General features: G+C 28.0%; 1 protein-coding gene across 2 annotated transcripts; it reads right to left on the reverse strand.

Annotated features, from left to right (window-relative positions):
- Positions 1 to 14,809: 14,809 nt before the first annotated feature.
- Positions 14,810 to 19,726, reverse strand: LOC122849494 (carboxypeptidase B-like). Of its 2 annotated transcripts, XM_044148205.1 has the most exons (4): positions 19,015 to 19,726; positions 18,583 to 18,904; positions 17,469 to 17,771; positions 14,810 to 15,546 (listed from the first exon to the last, which is right to left on the reverse strand). In XM_044148205.1, exons 1-4 carry the CDS (start codon positions 19,167 to 19,169, stop codon positions 14,986 to 14,988), a joined length of 1,341 nt encoding a protein of 446 aa, XP_044004140.1. In that variant the 5' UTR covers positions 19,170 to 19,726; the 3' UTR covers positions 14,810 to 14,985. The 2 variants fall into 2 exon arrangements, with proteins under 2 accessions (XP_044004140.1, XP_044004142.1); XM_044148207.1 differs by lacking the exon at positions 17,469 to 17,771 and having other exon boundaries at positions 19,015 to 19,144.
- Positions 19,727 to 20,297: the final 571 nt, after the last annotated feature.

The raw sequence follows: 20,297 nt of genomic DNA on the forward strand, positions 1-20,297 counted from the left end.
GTACTTCTTGAAAGAGGCATATTTGATATCTGTTTTCCTGTAAAATATTTTATCAATCCATTTAAAAACGCTACTCGGTGATTTATCCTGTATAGATTAAAAAAACTTTGTAAAGAGAAATAATAGTACTACTTTATCCCTCGTAAGCAACCTTAAATTTTTTTCCATCAAATAAATGTGAAAATGTAAGACTTTTTTTGTAGCTCTTCAGTATAAAGGTTCCTTGTATTGGATTTCCTTGATAGTCTTTTAGCTTATATGTTACAGATGGTGTTTTTTTATTTATTTTAGTAATTGTGAATATTTCGTTTGTCCAATTTGGTTTATATCTTTTTTCAAAAAACATGCTTACATTTACTTATTCTTACATGATGATTTAATTTAAATTTGATTTTAACATGACAATGATTCAAACTTTTAAATACAGTCTGTTTCAGTATTTCGATATTTTTACCAACAACTTTAACTGGTTTTATTTTAATTGTGCAATGTTTTGTATTATTGTATTTTTAATTAATTCTGACAGCAATTTCATCTATTTTCAATTTCCTTGCATGCTAAATTCAAAAAACATTTTGTTTTTTAGTGTTTTATTGAATCGTTCAACTATTAATGTTCTCAAATGAGTAAATGTTGAATACATATGAATATTATATTTCTTTGACAATGTTTTACTCAAACAGATTCGTTCGACACGTATTTATTTATTCTCCAAAGCAGAGTGTCAGTTCTATCATTGACTGGCGTTTATCATTTTTCCAACTTTAGGTTGGCTATTATTTCAATTGTTCTTGTACTTCTTTGATCTTTTATAAAACTTCAGAACGATAAACTTTAGTGATAATCACACTTCAAGAACAGTATTGTTTCAAATTTCTAATGAGCAACATCATTCTTCTTATTATCTAGAATTGCTAATATTCTTAAAATTGTGACTTGTTCTGAGAGCTTGTTTTTTTTTACACAATTGTGCTAGTGAAAAATCAATATATATATTTTTTTAATTATTGTGAAACAAAATGGAAAAGTCATTAATATTTTCCAAAAATAAAATGACTTATGGAGGTTATCATTACCTGAAATCCAAAAACAAAAATAATAAAATTTATTGGGATTGTGTTAAACGACGGAGAGGAAACTGTAGAGCGAGAGCAATAACAGTTACAGATGAGAATAATAAGCTTATTTTAATAAATGGGGAGCTCACTGATCATAAATGTCAGCAACCAGATCATTCTACAGCAACAATAACAACAACAGAACTATTATTTGGAAAAAGCGACTTTCCGCAAGAACTAAAACACTTACAATCTAAGGAGCAATGCATACAATCAACACAACTGAATAAAATAAAAATATTAGATGATAATAAAGAAGACGCAAAGGAAATTTTTAGAGATAATATTCTCAGGAAATATCAACACCTTCATAAAATAAAAATCGGAAACTCAAAACACATTGATAATATTAAACAATTTGAACACGCAAGAAATGATAAAAATTTATCATATGAAGACAATCAATGTGAAGATGAAAATGATTTATTCAGTTCTACTAGTAATAATGATAAAAAGCATTTACTTCCAGATTATTTACTTCAAGAAAATCATAATTTATTTTGCTCAAACCCTATATCCTGGGATGATCCAAATGAGCTTGTTCATCAATTACGAATTCTAATCGAATCCAACAATAAGGAACGAAATTATGATCATGAAATAACATCAATAATCAATGAATTGAGGAGAGCTGATATTATTTATTAAAAATTTATCAAAATTTTTTGTAATATTAATAAAACAATATACATTGTTTATTAATGAGATAAAAATTGTAAATAAAAAGAATCAATAAAAGGTAATTCTTGTAATGATAAGAACTAAATCAATTTATTTGATATTTCCATTCTAATAATAATTATGATCGTAAAGTAAGGATATAAGTCAAGTTGAATCATTCAATATTAAAATGTTTGGTTATTATGTTACTTGATACTGTTATCAATATTAATTGATAATCAAATTAGTGCTATACTTATTTTACAAGCTGGTTCATTGTAAAATTTATGAAAGTATTGGATATCAACAGTGGTAATATATCAAGATACTTTGCAAATAAATAAGTTATTAATGTAGAATTCATTGTTGTACTAATTAAATTCTATGACATCATCTGATTTACATACATTGTGCAATGTAATGTATTTCTTTCGAGTTGAGTTTTCTATGATTCAATACCTAACGAAGCTTTACTGATGTTAATAAAAAGTCATTTCTTTTCAGTTCATGTGAAAATTCATATGATTAATGCTCTATTTCTTATACAAAAAAAATGTTCTAATAAATTCGGGACATATTCGGGACATTCGGGACATATTCGGGACATTCGGGACATATTCGGGACATATTCGGGACATATTCGGGACAAATTCGGGACATATTCGGGACATTCGGGACATATTCGGGACATTCGGGAGATATTTAGATACGTTTACCACTACGTTTATTTTGTAGCTCCCCTCTTTCGTTACACTTTGCCATAAATATCATTGTGTGTGTGTGTGTGTATGTGTGTGTGTGTGTGTGTGTATAAATAGATAGACACTAATACTATTCCAACAAGCAAAATGAAAATCGTGAGACATTATTTTTTTTTTATATACAACAGTGCATGATTGTGTACGTTACATGGTTGTGTATCACCTCGCTCGGTAAGTAAAAAGCAAACAAGAAGAATAGAGCAATCAGTGTTGCAGAATCGTAAATCTCTCATCTTCTCTCGTTGCGAGGAAGATAAAAATTTCAAAATCAAGGACTGAAAAAAAAAAGTTCAAATTTTTTTTTTTTATCGTATTCGTCTTGTCATGCACAACAATTCAATAGTAATTCGAAAAAAATTTTTCAGTAAGAAACGAACTTACTAAAAATAAAAATGTATGGTATTTTAACTTATAGTCCTTTCCTCGCGTATAAAGATGTCAACTTTGTCATTCATTATCTCAAAAAAAAAAAAAACTGAGATCATACGAAAGTTGAAAAAATTAAGAAAATAAATATTTCATTTGAAAAATCAAAAACTATTAAGCGACAATTCAATTATTTATAAGCAACATTAATAAAACAACATACTAAAAAACTTCAAATTTATTTATTTATTTATTTATTTATTTTTTAAAAAAAACAAATAATCTTGTGCCCATATTGGATCACGACAGATGCGTCCTGATTTGGATATTTCATTTGGGATGTAGCAGTAATTGTAATAATCGCTACTTTCTGGAACACTTCTAAGCTGCTCATCTGGATCCAGAATGACCGTATCAGCATCATCCTTATCCTCATCGATGATGATAGGGTTTAGCAATTCAGCTTCATACCAATTGCAAAACTCCTGCTCATCAATAGACTCATCCATAGATTCATCCACAGACTCCTCTTTTTTTACTAAAACGAAAAATTTAAAAAGAATTAAAAAAGCTAAAAACATAACCAAAATGTGTTGAAAAATATAATGAAAAATTTGTTAAAAAAAATACTGTAAATTAATTTACCATACAACTGAGGTATCTCCTGGAAAGGAAGCCTTGGATTGATTGCTCCAGGGTTGTAGCAGATAACTTTTCCTTCATCCTGCACATCCTGAGGCTCCTCTTTTTTTACTAAAACGAAAAATTTAAAAAAGAATTAAAAAACGCTAAAAACATAACCAAAATGATAAATCAAAAATGAGTTGAAAAATATAATGAAATATTTGTTTAAAAAAAAAATATTGTAAATTAATTTACCATACAACGGAGGTGTCTCCTGAAAAGGAAGCCTTGGATTGATTGCTCCAAGGTTGTAGCAGATAACCTTTCCTTCATCCTGCACATCCTGAGGCTCCTCTTTTTTTACTAAAACGAAAAAATTTAAAAAGAATTAAAAAAGCTAAAAACATAACCGAAATGATAAATTAAAATAAAATGAAAATCACCTCGAATAGGCTGCAGCGGTATGTCAACGGTTGATTCCTCAATCAGACTATTGATCAGCTCATCTGATAAACAGTTGATAATCATTTGGCGATAGTTTCTTATCAGAGTTGCTTTATACATGGAACTTTTTTGAAATAAAATAATAAAATCAATCAAAATGAAAAAAATAAAATAATACAAAGATTATTCTGAACATGTGCAAGTGATGCAATTTTCCATTGAATCAAAACAATGAAAAAACATGCAATTATTTAAATAAATAGAAAAAGAATATAAATGAATGCAAAATAAATTAATTAATTGATAGATAACTTACCTTTTTATTAACATCTGATATACAATTAAACATTTTTATTTTGCAATGAATATAATCCACAGCCGTACAGTTTGAAGATACAATCATGATAAAAATTTATTTGAGAAAAAAACACGTTAAAATTTTTGCACGCCATAGATGAAAAAATATTCAAGATAGAATACATTTATGAAAGATAGCGACCATATATAAATACATATTTTTTTTTTTTTTAATGAGTAGGTAGAATCCGCAACTGTTTTACTAACATATTTTGCGGAATTTGAAAATCCAGAGACTCGGGACGAAATTCAAATATATTTAAAAAATATTATTTAAATAAATTATTAATAATAATAATAAAATAAATAAGGATAATTGATTACAAACATTTCAAAAATATTCAAGGATGGCGAAGATATTGATGGATTACTATAATTTTGAAGGTTATGTTACTTTTTTTGGAGAAATATTGACCTGGTGCAGAAAATATTGATGTTAAACGATAGCTGGTGAAAATCTAAGGATAATTGAGTCAAAAAAAATCAAAAAATATTCAAGGATTGCAAAGATATTGATAGATTACTAAAATTTTGGAGGTTATGTTACTTTTTTAGAGAAATAATGAGCTGGTGCAAGAAATATTGATGTTAAACGATAGCTGGTGAAAATCTAAGGATAATTGCTTAAAAACATTTCAAAAATATTCAAGAATGGCAAAGATATTAATGGATTACTAAAATTTTGAAGGTTATGTTATTTTTTAGAGAAATAATGACCTGGTGCTGAAAATATTAATGTCAACTGATAGCTGGTGAAAATCTAAGGATAATTGACTTAAAACATTTTAAAAATATTCAAGAATGGCAAAGATATTTATGGATTACTAAAATTCTGAAGGTGATGTTATTTTTTAGAGAAATAATGACCTGGTGCTGAAAATATTAATGTCAACCGATAGCTGGTGAAAATCTAAGGATAATTGACTTAAAACATTTTAAAAAATATTCAAGGATTGCAAAGATATTGATAGATTACTAAAATTTTGGAGGTTATGTTACTTTTTGAAGTGAAACTTCTTTACGGAGGGTAGCAAAAAAGTTCGAGGCCCTGCTAGCGTTACGCGCTCGCGTATACTCTCGCGTTTACTCTCCCGTATGCTCCTTTGTCGACGTTCTCTCGTATAGTGTAGACTTTCTGCCATACTCTCTGCTATACCGGCAAGCATTATACATGCACTATATATAGCGTATAAACTCGGAGCAGGCAGTGTGTAATGTGCGAACGTTTGTTTATTTATTTAAATATTAATAAACAGTTCAACTGAGTTTAATACTTAAATAATTGATTTTTAAAAAAAATTCATTTAAACGTATCAAGCAATAGTTATCTCGCGGGTTTAAAGAATCATTATTATAATAACAATAAAATTATTATAAATATATATAAATGATAATTATAACAACAATAATTTTGATAATATTACCAATTATTCACAATAGTATTAATATCAATAATAATATCTATAATAATAATATTTTGAATATCAATACTAATAATTATAAATATTTATATATGAATGTTATTGTCAATATTATTATTCATATTATTAATATCACTGATATTATTATAAATCGATAATATTATTGTTATTATTACTAATATTATATTGATATTATTATTATCGATAATATTTTTGAAATTATTATTTTATTTATACTATTGTTATATATGAATAATATTATTATAAATAATAATAACTCCAATAATATTATGATTAACAATAATATCAATATAATATTAGTAATAATATCGATGGTATCAATTATATCGTCGCATTAAAGAATGAAGGGCGTAAGTGCCAAAAACGTCAATTTTAAAGAAAAAAGGGCGTAAGTGCAAATTTATAAATTTTCGGGTTTTTCATCTAATTTTAATACTTAAAAAAGAAGGAAAATTGGCGTAACAACCTTTGATAAAGGATAAAGGGCGTATGTCCAAGGATCTACGCCTTTTTTCCCGTTTTAAAAATAATTTTTGATAAAAGATGAAGGGCATATTTTCAATTTTATTTGAAATTCATTTAATGGCAGGATTTTTTAAATTATTGATTGTTTACTGATAATTATACATAATTCATTATCAATAAGAAAAACATAAAAATAATTACAAATCTTCATCTTTTATTAAAAATGATTTTGAGAATGGAAAAAAGGCGTAAGTCCCTGAACATACGCACTTTTTTTTTTCTTTAAGCCTTAAAATTGGATGCAAAGCCCGAAAATTTATAAATTCGCACTCACGCCCTTTTTCTTTTAGGAGAAAAAAAAATTCCTAAAAATGGCACTTACGCCCTTCTTCCATTAATGTGACGATATAAATAATAAAATTTATAATAATTATATTCGAAATATAAATACTAATAATTATTATTAACTAATAATATTTATATTTGAATATTATTGTCAGTTTTAATATTATTATTATTATTATTATTAATATTCAGCGTGACATGAAACTACTCTGAAAGAAGTTTCACTTCCCCCGCGCGTACTCGCAACACGCTAATTTTTTTTTAGAGAAATAATGAGCTGGTGCAAAAAATATTGATGTTAAACTATAGCTGGTGAAAATCTAAGGATAATTGACTTAAAACATTTTAAAAATATTCAAGAATGGTAAAGATATTTATGGATTACTAAAATTCTGAAGGTTATGTTATTTTTTAGAGAAATAATGACCTAGTGCTGAAAATATTAATGTCAACCGATAGCTGGTGAAAATCTAAGGATAAAAGACTTAAAACATTTTAAAAATATTCAAGAATGGCAAAGATATTTATGGATGACTAAAATTTTGATGGTTATGTTATTTTTTAGAGAAATAATGACCTGATGCAAAAAATATTGATGTCAAATGATAGCTGGTGAAAATCTAAGGATAAAAGACTTAAAACATTTATAAAATATCCAAGGATTGCAATGAGATTGATGGAATAAGGATGATAGAATAATACAATGAGATTATTAAGATTCGTTACAAGTTAAGGCAGCGATCTGAGGTCTGGACAAAAGTGACTAATTAACATGAAAATGTCAGGTTATATAGACTTCCAACCCCCATCGATAATTCAAGTCGATTGTTTTTTATTACTGAAAATCCTCGTGACAACAATTATATATATAAAATTCTTAGAACGGCTATAAAGTCAATTGAAGAAAATCTAAAATGATGTCCGGGTCCTTTATAGTTTTGAGCATCTTGATATTAGAAATTTAGTTTTACAACTTTTTTATGGGTTACATTCGTAAACCATGTAAGTTCTCAGTAACTTAAATTGTAGTGTATTGCCTTGTTGATCTTAAAGGTTGAAAACATCTATTGATGATTTCACCCTCGCAACAATAGCAGAATTTATTAGAATATTTATTAGAGTATTTATTTAGAATATATTTATTTTCATATTATATATTTAATTTATATAAGAATTTTTGTAAAGTTATAACATTATTGGAAAATTTGAAATATAAAAGTTTCAAATCCAAATGGATTCATTTACAAATGAAGTAGATGGCTCTATATTTATTATTTTAAAAATTCTCTACATTCCAATTGATTGGAACATTTTACGTCAATATAAAATTTTTTTTTTCCTAAATTAAGAAAATCATGATTTCATTCATACTTATATTTACATCTCTGAATTTTCCAATAGATGATTACAAAGATCATTTTCTGAGAATAAGATTCTCTCTTTTCTTAATATACTGATTTTTTTTTTATTCGAGATTATAATCATTTGTGCAGAACTTTTATGAGTTTTTTTAGAACCTTTATTTTTGCTTTTGAGCATTTCATTGTTCTGATTACACGTCATAATTTTTCAAAAATATTTATTGCTGATTCCGATCGAATTATTTATTTATTCTTTCAATCAATGTTTGATATGATTGAGAGATTATTTCTTTATTTAAAAACAAATTGAATCGTACGGCAACAATAATTTTTGTGACTAAAGTGAATTTTTATTATTTGAGCTTTTTAGCAGTCTTTCCGAAACAAACTGATCTGTTTTAACCGATAATAATTTCCGGAGAAAAAAGACAAAACCTTCTATAAAAGAATGTTTTTTCGTAAATCGACATTTTGACAGCACTAGTTATAACTATTATAAGCTTATAAGCTTATTATTTACAGAACTAAAATTTAAATATTAAAAATTAAAACAAACTTATTTATATAAAAATATTAATCTTCTGAATTTCATATAAATTGTTCTTAAAATCCTTAATATTTCAATATTTTAACAACTTTTGTGGAATGGTTTATTACATATTTTTCTCAAATTGAGAAAAACCGATGCCAATTGAAGAACATAAAGATCCCATTGTTTATTTATTTTTTCTATTCCACAAAAATTGTTTTATCACAATTAAAAATTTCTTTATTCTAAATAATTTTAGTTTGTCGAAATATAAAATGGAGTTGATATATTAAAAAACATAATTTAATAATTTATTTCTTTTTAATTGACAAAAATTTCATATTACTCACACACGGCAATCTTTTTGATCATATCGACATTTTATTGAATAAAGTAGTTTCGGGATGTCGCGCAAAAGTTCAAGTCCAGAAAAAATCAAATAAATATCAGTATTTGTCAATCATAATTGTTTTAATAATTGTCTATACTTTGTTTAATAAAGGTTTGGTTAAAAAATCGTGGAATATTTTTTTTCAGTTTTTAACGAAGTTTATGAATATAGTAGAATGCATTGAGCTTTTCTTGGTTAACTGTTGGAAGATCAACATAACATCAGCCAGCCAATTACTGGCTGAGTTTTAGTCAGTCATTTTAGCAAACTTGGCAAATATTAGTAGGTCAATCTTGAGGAATATTAATGCCCCAATCTTGGAAAATATTTATGGCAGCAGTGGAAAAAGGTTTGGTGAATTTCAGGATGAAGAAACCAATCTGCCGTTTTTTCAACAATTGGTCGTTTACCTAAAAATATGAAGAGGAAAGGAGAAATGGAGGGCGGTTGTTAGTAGTGTAGTTGAAAGAATTCTGGACCACAGAAAACCACAAGATTGTAAATAGGATGGGTGGGTTGTATTTAAATGAGTTTTTTTGAAAGAAAGAAAAAGAGGGAAGTAGGACGAATGTCAGAATGAGAGAAGCGGATATAAGACAGGACATTTTTGAATTTTAGAGCAACAATTTTGACTTTAAATTTGCCGAAAAAAAGTGTTTCGATAGAGATTCGAACTTGTGTTAAAGATTGTAATTGAAATGTAATTTATTCATAAAATAAATAAAAATCTCAAGGAAAAGCAATATATAATGAAAAGATGTAGCTAAGGAATTAATGTTCCTAGAAAAATTATGTTTTAAGCAACATTAATTCCTTAAAACATAATTTTTTGGCAACCTTAATTCCTTAGTTACATCTTTTCCTTAGCTACTGCTTTTCCTTGGCCTTCCTATTTTTTTAAAAATAATCTCACTTGTATTTTATTTATTAAATAAATAAAAATCCCAAGGAAAAGCAGTAGCTAAGGAAAAGATGGAGCTAAGGAATTAAGGTTGCCAATATAATTATGGTGTCAGGAATTAATGTTGCTTAAAACATAATCTATTTGGCAGCATCAATTCCTTAGCTACTCCTTTTCTTTAAGTCCTGCTTGTCCCTGGTATTTTCATTTATTTCATAAATAAAATACATGTACCTTTATTTTTAAAAAAAGAAAATGGCCAAGGAAAAGCAGAAGCTAAGAAAAAGATGTAGCTAAAACATTAATGTTGCTCAAAATAAATATATGTCATAATTCTTATGGCAACATTTATGTATTTAAAACATAGTTTATTGGCAACCTCAATTTCTTAGCTACAATTTTTTTTCAGCTACTGCTGGTCCATGTGATTTTTAATTTTTTAATAAATGAAATACACATAGTTTTATTTTAAAATAATAAAAATGGCCAATAAAAAGCAGTAGGTAAGGAATCAAGGTTGCCAAAAAATTATGTTTTGAGGAATTAATGTTGCTTAAAACATAATTTTTTGGCAACTATAATTCCTTAGCTACATCTTTTCCTTAGCAACTGCTTTTCCTCGGCAATTTTTTTTTTTCCAAAATAAACTTACATGCATTTTATTTATTAAATGAATAAAAATCCCAAGGACAAGCAGTATCTAAGGAAAAAATGTGGCTAAGGAACGACAGTTGCCAAAAAAATTATGTTTTAAGGAATTAATCTTGCTGAAAACATAATGTTTTTGGCAACATTAATTCCTTAGCTTTATCTTTCCTTTAGCTACTGCTTTTTCTTGGACATTTTCATTTCTTAAAAAAAATTTACTTGTATTTCATACAATGAATAAATGAAGAAATACCAAGGACAAGCAGTAGCTTAAAAAAAATGCAGCTAAAAAAAAATTATATCGTAACAATTTGAGCTTCTAAGAGATCACGTGGGTTTTTATCAATTTTATCCAGTTTTGTACGTTTCGACATGTAATTTAAATTCGACGTACGTGATTCTAAAAAACTCACAATAATCCTTGCTTCCGTTTGAAATTTTCGGAATTGTTTATTTGAATATAAAAATTTCAAATGAAGAACTTTCTTGATGAAAACAACATTTCGTTTTTTACCCTCAAATGAAAGTTCGTCAAAGAAGATTTTATATTTTTTCAGCGAGATTCTTGCGATTTGAAACAGAATATCGTAAATGCAACAAAAAAATATTGACAGTCCAGAATTTTCTTATTTGCTTCATGTTGAAACCGTATTTTCTTGCTTGAAGAAAATTTTTTATGATCAAACAAGAGTGCTCTTGTTAAACAATGACGTGTTTATTTTAAAATTTAATAGAAAAACATGTTTCAAAAAGCTTTTTCAATCGACAAATTTTGAGCTCAAGTTTGCATGGAATTAGTTCTATTGGATAAAAAAATTTCAAATGAAGAAACTTGTCGATCAAAACAACATTCAGTATTTTATTCTAAACAGAAAAATTCTTAAAAATAAGATTTGTATTTTTGAAAGATGATTTCTCCCGTCGAAAAATTTAATAGTTCACATTAAATGAAAAAATATGCCACCGCAGAATTCATATATCCACTTTATTTTGAGGCTGTATTTTCTTAATAGTAGAAAACTTACTGAATTTAAACAAAAGTGCGTTGATAAATATTTCGAGTGTGCATTTTAAATTGCGATACAAAAACATGTACCATAAGAATTATCCTATCGACCAATTTCGTTCTTGGGTTTGGTCGAAATTAGCTATTCCTTACAAAAAAATTGGTTGAATAAAATTATCTTCAGGTTCTTTGAATTTTGATTTTAATTTTGAAAGACAAAATCTTTATATCAAAAGGAAACAATAATAGATTATTAAGATAGAGTTTTGTCTATCTATTTTTTTCTCAAGTCGAGAAATTTTTATTTGTTGTAACAAAATTGATTTGAATTACGATAATTTACTTTGAACAAATATTTTTGGAACCGTTTTATTCAAGAAAAAAATCTCGAATGAAGAAACTCGTCGACCAAAACAACATTAACTTTCTCTTTCTGAACACACATATGAGTTAAAGGAAAAATTTATTTTTACACAACAGGATAACTGCCATTTTGAAAATAGAATAGTTGACCTTCAATCAAAAAACATAAAGGTTCAAAATTTACAGGCTTGACTAGATTGAAGAGTCAATTTTATTTGCAGAGACTTCGTTTTGTTTCCGTGAAGGATTCGTTTTTCATCGATCGGTAAAATAAATAATAATAATAAGAAGTTTCCAAACGAATTATTCCTTGATCTGAGATACCACTGTTTTTTATTAAAACATGTTGATATTCAACAACCGTTTAAAAATTTTATTTAATGTGTTTTTCTCTGAAACTAAAAACTCTACTTTTTGCATTTTTAAACTCTTATTATTTAATATAAATGTATCTATGTTAAATTCGATCCAAGATATATTGTGTTCAATTTATATTTTGGCATTTAAAGCAAGTTATCTCTTCTTAGATTTTTTCTCATGACACCGAATGAAAAAGATTCTGTGTTTTTGTAAGATCATTTTTCTCTGATTAAGAAATTATCACCATCCAAGAATATGTGTAGCTATTTTAATTCTTTTTTTCCTTATTGAAAGTTTAATGAATTACGATTAATTTTTTGGACACTTTTAGTATACACTAAGTGGTTCTTCATTTTATATCAATTTCATTAAAATGTTTCAAATGAATTCTCTTTTAAAGTAATGGAATTTTCAATGAAAGGCTATTTAATGAAAGACACCTGCATCACAATTCGATTACAACCGATGTATTTTTCTATCAGATTACTATCCGTAGTTCTTATTTTTAGTTCCGTTGATATTTATTTCGTTTTATTTTGTTGAAACATTTTTTTTCTTAATTTCGAATAATTTTCTTAAACGAAGAAAATTTCTCAATCCAAGAAAATTTTTTACCGGCAAAATCTCATAATTTTCTCAGTGTATGATAACGAAGTTAACCAAAAATAATGACTAAGCCGTCTTGAGGTTAACCGAAGTTCAATTTATGATTGCAAAGGTGTCCCAGCCATACAAGAATCAGCCAATGATCAGAGATCATTTTTTAGCCATACAATAATCAATTAATGTCTGGAAATTATCGGCCAACTCTTGATAACACAATGGACTAGTCATTTGCCAAGTATATCGTATGAATGACCCATGCTTGGATACGTATCACGTATCACCATTAATCGACGAATTTTAGCACTCTGTAACTATTCTGAAAGTATGGAGGAATGGTAGCACAACGCGATCCTGAAATTACTGGTATAATAAATGCTTCAAATTTCAATTTGTGTTATAATTATTCTCGAGACTTTTTGCGCACCAAATATTGAACACTATATTTTTGAATATACTCATTACATTATTATAATACTATAATACAGTGTGTACTATCATTAATCTATCACTCTCATCTTTTCATCATATAAGAACGTTCGTTATATATTATATCATCTGAGTGTTTCACTCTTTTTAAAAAGCTTAGAAAGAAAAGTCAAACAAGTGTCGTATTCCTTAAAAAATACTTCTTCGTATTCAAGTAACAGTTTTAAAATGAGGAACCAGTCAAAGACATGTTCGATACCCAACGGGTTTGTAGATGATGATAGATGCAAAGCCATCTGTTGTGTTTACTAAAAACTCGATTCAGTCAGCAACACATAATATTCAAATTATTTCATCAATCAATTATTTCAGCAACTGATATTTGTGTGTCACACAGTAAATGAACTTAATCAATTATTTAATTAGAATTTGTGGATGATACAATGAATGAATTATTCGATTGTTAATTTAACTTAATTTTTTTCCCGTCAGAAAAATTAATAATCGTCGAAAACTGTAATTGTAATTATTTCCAATGAAATACTTCAAAGTTTTTTTTTCTCTATAACCAAATCACAACGTTTAAAATATTTAAAAATTAATAAATTATATTCTCATTATTATAATAGAAGCCACTGGAATACAAAGAACTTTTGATCATTATTCACAAGAAATAAGGCAAGTAAATAGTACGTTGTCAAAACTGATGTGCCCATTTTCGTTTCTATGTCAACTTTTATCGCCACCTGGCAGTCACAGAGTGCAGCTCATTTTACGTAAGCACAATTAATATCAAAAAAAAAAATTTTCAAACTCATATTAAAACTTGAGGAAAACTAAGGGAATTTTTTTCGTTTTTTTATAGAAAATTTGATATAGAAAATCGATCGACTAATCATTCTGTAATTAAAAAGAACAGTAATCAATGAAAATTATATCACTGACTTTTCTTGTCATTGCTGCCATTACTCATAACACTACGTTATCCAAGTAACAAAAATTATTAATTTTTTGATACGTCATTAGAAAATTAAGAATCGATCAACCTTTCTTTGTATGTTTGCTACTTACTGACAAAATGGGTCAATTGATTAATATTCAATAGGAGTTGTTTGAAAAAATGTCAAATAATTCTACTAATCAAAAAAATTTGGCAAGTCTTTGACTGGTTTTTGAATAGGCGTGTAGTTTTGTTATTGCAAAAATATATTTCAAGTATGAAGTAGGTGCAAAAAATTGATAAATTTATAAACTAAAAAACAAAATTTTTTAATCTATAAATTTTTTGCTTTCTTATATTTCGAATTAATTGAGAAAATTAATTGTTCGATGAAGACATAGTTTCATTCTCGAATAATTTGAACCATAGAATTATAGTCTTGCACTATGACGTGTTTTCCATAATCCAAGTTTTGTTTTTGATAATAGAAGAAATAGGAAAAAATGTTTTCAGTTTAATTAATTATAAAGTTACCTTGATTCATTGAGAAATATTTTTTATCCTCGATTTTCAATGAATAATAGCTTTTCATAAAAAAAACTCTGAAAATGATCGAAAATATTTCTTTTGATGTTTTTATGAACCAGGAAGTTACCAAGGTATGAAATGGCCATTCATTTTTGTTACACTTATAAATTTATTTTATATAGTTTTTATTATTGAAAATGACAGAAAAAAAGAGACGGAGAGATAGAGAATGGAGCCAGTGACCAGAAAAACGACGAAGAACCGGCGTTATTATTCTACTTTTTATAGTAGGAAATCATCATACTATATGTATTATATATTTTTTTCATTCAGAAACTGTCACATTAATTTATGTATTTGTTTTCAACGTACGTTTGAAAAACAACGAACGCTTCAAATGTTTCATGACCAACTTTAGCAATATTATTCGGTAGTGGATCGAATCTGCCACCTGGTAATTCGATGGTATACGACAATTCGATGCCTGCGACAGCCATAGCCCAATCATCACTGCCACCTGCAGCAGCATATAAAAGAACTGTAGAACTTCCAACGGTATATCTTGTACCATATTTAGATGATAAAGCTTCTGCAGCATCCAGGCCAACTTTACGTAAAATTGGTTCGTTCTCTGGTAATTTATCGGTCCAGCCCCATGGATGCAGCAGCCAGTTACCATATGAGTGAAGCGTTAGATAGACTTTTATTGCCTGTTTATTTGCTAATAGAAAATCACGTAAAGCTTGAGTTTCTGGTTCTGAAAATGGTTTTGGTCCAGCATATGTATCTTCGCATGGTGAACTTGAAGCTCCAATTGTCATCCACTTATAATCGAAGTTTCTATTGGCATCAGTACCCGGACACCTACTTCCTGAATTTGACCTTGTTTTCCTCCAGAATCGATACTAGAACCAATTTTTGAGATTACAAACAATATTAAGTTAATTTATATCTGTCTAATTGCTGAAAGCATACGTGTAAAAAAAAACCGATTTTAACGAAACGGATGCTACTAAATTCAAGATGCCCTACATTCTTTGATGAAAATGCCCTACTTCCGTTAAGAAGAGAACTGAGTCTTAGTAGGATTATATTTAAAACAAAAAGTAGCAATTTTTAGACAGCGTAGAATATGTTTAAGTGAACAAGAATGTTGCGAGATAAAATATTATTTATGATGCCCACCACATCGGTCAAGTAAATCACGTGACTTGACTGATAGTAGTTAGTTTTAAGAAAAATATAAAATCACTCTGTGTCTGGCCACTATGCATAAATGTAAATTGTCTTTAAACTTGTATTGGTGACGAAGCTATGCCACATCGCAAACTTATAATTATTACACTGTCTTATTATTCTGGATAGAGTGAAACTAGAGTAAAGCTAGATACAATGAAAAAGCCATACTGACAAGACCAAACGTGATTTTGACCTCTGTATAAATATATTATGAAACATAAAACATAAATACCTCATTTTTGTCGAAAACATTATTTAAAAAACAACCGATTAACAAAATGACAAATTTTGACGTTCCAAAGTGAAAATTGGATTTTCAAATAAATTTTAACTTCATTTTATTCAAGCGGACTTGAAAATTCATACGCCTACACGGTACAATTTCCCTTATTCAGGGGAAAAGGAACCGTAGTCAGATGAACATAAAAATATAGTGTAACTCATGGTAATTTCAAAAAACTTCTCCTTATAATTGAAAAAAAAAAAATAGGTGATTGTTAAAAAATACACAATTATTCTTAATAGAAATAGTTCCTTGATAAATTTTTGCTTTCTTCATACAATATCTCTTTAAAGTAATTTTATTTTTTTCCATTTAAAATTTTTACAATAGCTTTAAATATTTTTAATGAAAATTTAGAACCAAAATTCGTCGTGATAAAACTATTAGACATTCAATAAAATAATAAATTTATTACATTTATTTATCTTTGCTTATAAAATAATAATGAAAAAAAAAAGATCCTGTAAATACACGTGTTCAAGTCAAACAAAATCAGTTGAGGGATAAATCGTGAAATTCAACGACAAATCTAAAACTTTGTAATTACAGAATATCTTTCCTTCAGCAGAGAAAGACCTTTAGTCAACTGACCGTTAAAATTTATTGTATAATTGAAGGTCATTAAAAAAAAATCCGGACTTGTAATTTTTAAGCTTCTAAACTTTTCAGTTCATAGTGTTGCAAATAATCTACATTCGAATTTTCATATTTTAAAAAAGTACGTTTCTGCTTCCACACAGGAAAATCTAATTACAACTCAAACGACAATTTATGAAAACAGAATAAGGACGTTGCTATGGGAAGATTCTTCTTATGTGGAGAAGCAACCTATGAGTTCCTAAATAACCTGCTTTTTCTTTCAACCAATGTAGAAATAATTACCTGAGCAATATTATTATCGTTATATTTATTTTTCATTTGCGCAGTCATATCAATGAGAAAAAAGAATATGTTTAAATAAATGAAAAAAAAAGAAAGCGAAAAACACTACCAAGCCTTATAATACACCGAACCTCTGCCCTCGCTAATCTGAGAATCACTGATTTAAAATATATAAAGTAATGATATCGAAGTTCCATTAATACCTATCTCATGAATCGATAACAGGCTTTTTTTTGAAAGAAAAACACATTTGTCGCTTGCAGATGAAATGTCGCAACAAAAAAATATACTACACGAAAGAATTTCATAGTTCGGATAATCCTCACGTCAAAAAGGCTCTCTTCTCGTCAGAAGAAGGGAACAGTTTGTCAAAATCGGCTTTTTTCTCATTGTAACAAATATCATTCTACCGACAATACTTACATCAGTGTGAGTGTATTCATAACCATCAGGATTTAAACATGGAACAATGTACCAGTCTACGTTTTCGTAGAGATAACTGTTGTTCTTATTCGTTGCAAGCTCATGAATTGCATGGAGTGCTGTAGAGGGTGCGATCCATTCTCTCGCATGTATTCCGGCGTCTATAAATACTGCTGGCTTATTGCTTCCTCCACTCGCTATTTTGACAACGTATATTGGCCTGCCCTCAAAGGAATTTCCAATGCTGAATACTGTTACAATGTTTCTGTATTTCTCACTGAGTTCATGAAGATAGGTTTCAATCTGATAGAAAATCGAAAAAGAAAAAGTTTCTATTGATACAATTAAATAGAGTTACAACGTTATAGAACAGTTTGATCGTTATCGTCAGTCTGATATTGAGAATTCGAGCATTGGAAGTATCTTTATCTGATAAACAATTATTGATAATGATGTTTTTAAAAAGACATCAAATAAATATAGGGCAATTCATATTCTGTAATCTTATACTGAATGCGACTATAAACCCGAGGCTAATCGATAGCTGATACCTTCTGATTTTGTTCATAACTTCTTTCTTGTTCAGATTTGGCTCTAAAACCACTCTTATTTTTTCGAATACTCTTCATTTTTCTATAACGACAATAAAAGCTACCGTAAAATAAACGATGAACCAACTCCGGCATTACTTAATTCTGATTGCTTTTTTGTGATTTCTGTAGCTAAAACGAGGTTTGTCAAAATTTGAGAATAAGATCTCGATTTCAACTTCATTGGATTTCTCTTCCTTTTTTTTAAGAAAAGAATTTTTTTTTATTTTTTTCAAATAAGTTACGATGGCGAGTATATAGATATTAGTAAGTATCAATAAAAATATATCATATTCGATAATATTCAACGTATATTATGATGACAAGTTTCTAAACATGGTAAATACGGAGGAGTGCCCGAGTCTTCTCTAAATCGAGAGTATGGAACGGGAAAAAGGGAGAAAAAATGATTCACCTATTTGGGCACTTCCCCAACGGCTATCTGCCGAACAAGCTTACTGTAATTGTAAGTTTTCTATACCTGAGACTGTTACCGTTTTCCGTCAATTTTAAATATCATTTACCTCCTGATAACGTGGATAATAACCAAATGGTGTGCGCTCGTTGGTGAAATTTGCTGAACGTCTGGTTAATTTCTGAAAATTGTTCAGCATTGCTTCATCATGTACCGTTACAGCAACATCGTAATCATCTACGCTGTATTGAATTTCTTTCATATCCAGGATCTTTCGGAAAATCTCAACTTGATCAGCAATCACTAAAACATCGATTGGCTCACTAAGTCTTCTTGTTAATTTTAAAATATCAAAATTATCATTATCGATGTAAGTTTTCACAAATGATAATTCTTCCAGTGTTTGACATGTTATGAGCAATCTCTGCATTCTTGAAAAAAAAAATAGAAGAAAAAAAAGTATTAGTTTATTTCGTTACTCTATCTCATTTAATAATTAAAAATCGTTTATTGAAAATTACTGAAAACACAAAAGATATACCCTTTGAGTGGTCTAAGGTTTTGTTCATTTGAAAATGATGGTGTTGCTAGGAAAGCAATAAATAACAAGCAGAATCGATACATTATTCGAACTAGATTGATTTTTTTTTTGTCAGGCTTTTTATATTTAATGTCAAGACGAACATCGGAATTCATTCATAAGTACGCAATAGATAATATTTCCCTGATAATATATACTTAGGTTTATCTAAAAAGATTTCGTTAGATATCGATATACTAATTCTTCGTATTAAGATAAGAATACATTCCGAGATTTTTTTTATTGATACGTGACAATCAACATATTTTTTTCTTCTCTTCACTGACTTACTTGTTTTACTCTTTTCACTCGACCGATTTGTATAGTATATTTATACCTGAAACTTTTAAACGAACTTATTTTTCTTCTTTTATTGAAAAAATGTTTAAGATTTGAAAAATGCGATTATCAATTGAAAAAAAAATAACTTTTCGAACGTTCCGTTTTTCAATAATTCATTGATTAATCAATGTTTCATTATTATTATTAGTATTAATATCAAATATTAACAGTTTTTTATAAATTGCGCCCAACATTTAGAATCTTCGCAAAAATATTCTTAATCAGCTTACTGATTTATCTATTTTTCGTTTTGACGTAGGGGTAAAATACAGAAGTTTATGTAAACCAGATTACTTTGACGTAAATATTACGCAAGATTGCAGAGAACTACACAAACCCATTTAAGATAACACAATTTCAAAGATAGCATTCAATGATGTCATAAAGTTTGAGAAAATACAATCAAATATTCGACTGAGTTTAAAAAAAAAAAATTTATTGAAAATAATTTAGACTTCAGGGCGAAAATCGGCAGATCTGTCGTCGTTTAGATCTGGCCAGATACAGGTTATTGGACATTTTTAGATCTGAACAAATCTGAATGAAATTAAAATTCTCCGTTGTCACCAGTCCTCCACGAAGAAAACAGTCCAACAAAAATTAAAGAGGCATTCACTTGCATTTCCGGTGGATGAATGATTTCTCAGTGAAAGCTTTTGCATCATGATTTTTATGATTTCTATGAAGAAGAAATCCTTCGAGATTTTAAAGATTACACTAATTGTATAGATCTCTTAAAGATTTCTCGATATCATAAAAATCATTGATTTTTCCGTATTCATGCAAATGAAAAAACTTTTTTTCTAAAATCTTTATCGTAATAAAGATACACCGAAATCATGATTTTAATTTCAAAATACAGGTAATACGGCATGAATGTATCAACTGATGAACGTGAGAAG

Source organism: Aphidius gifuensis, linkage group LG2, assembly GCF_014905175.1.
Source record: "Aphidius gifuensis isolate YNYX2018 linkage group LG2, ASM1490517v1, whole genome shotgun sequence".
In the NCBI taxonomy this organism is placed as follows: Eukaryota; Metazoa; Arthropoda; class Insecta; order Hymenoptera; family Braconidae; genus Aphidius; species Aphidius gifuensis.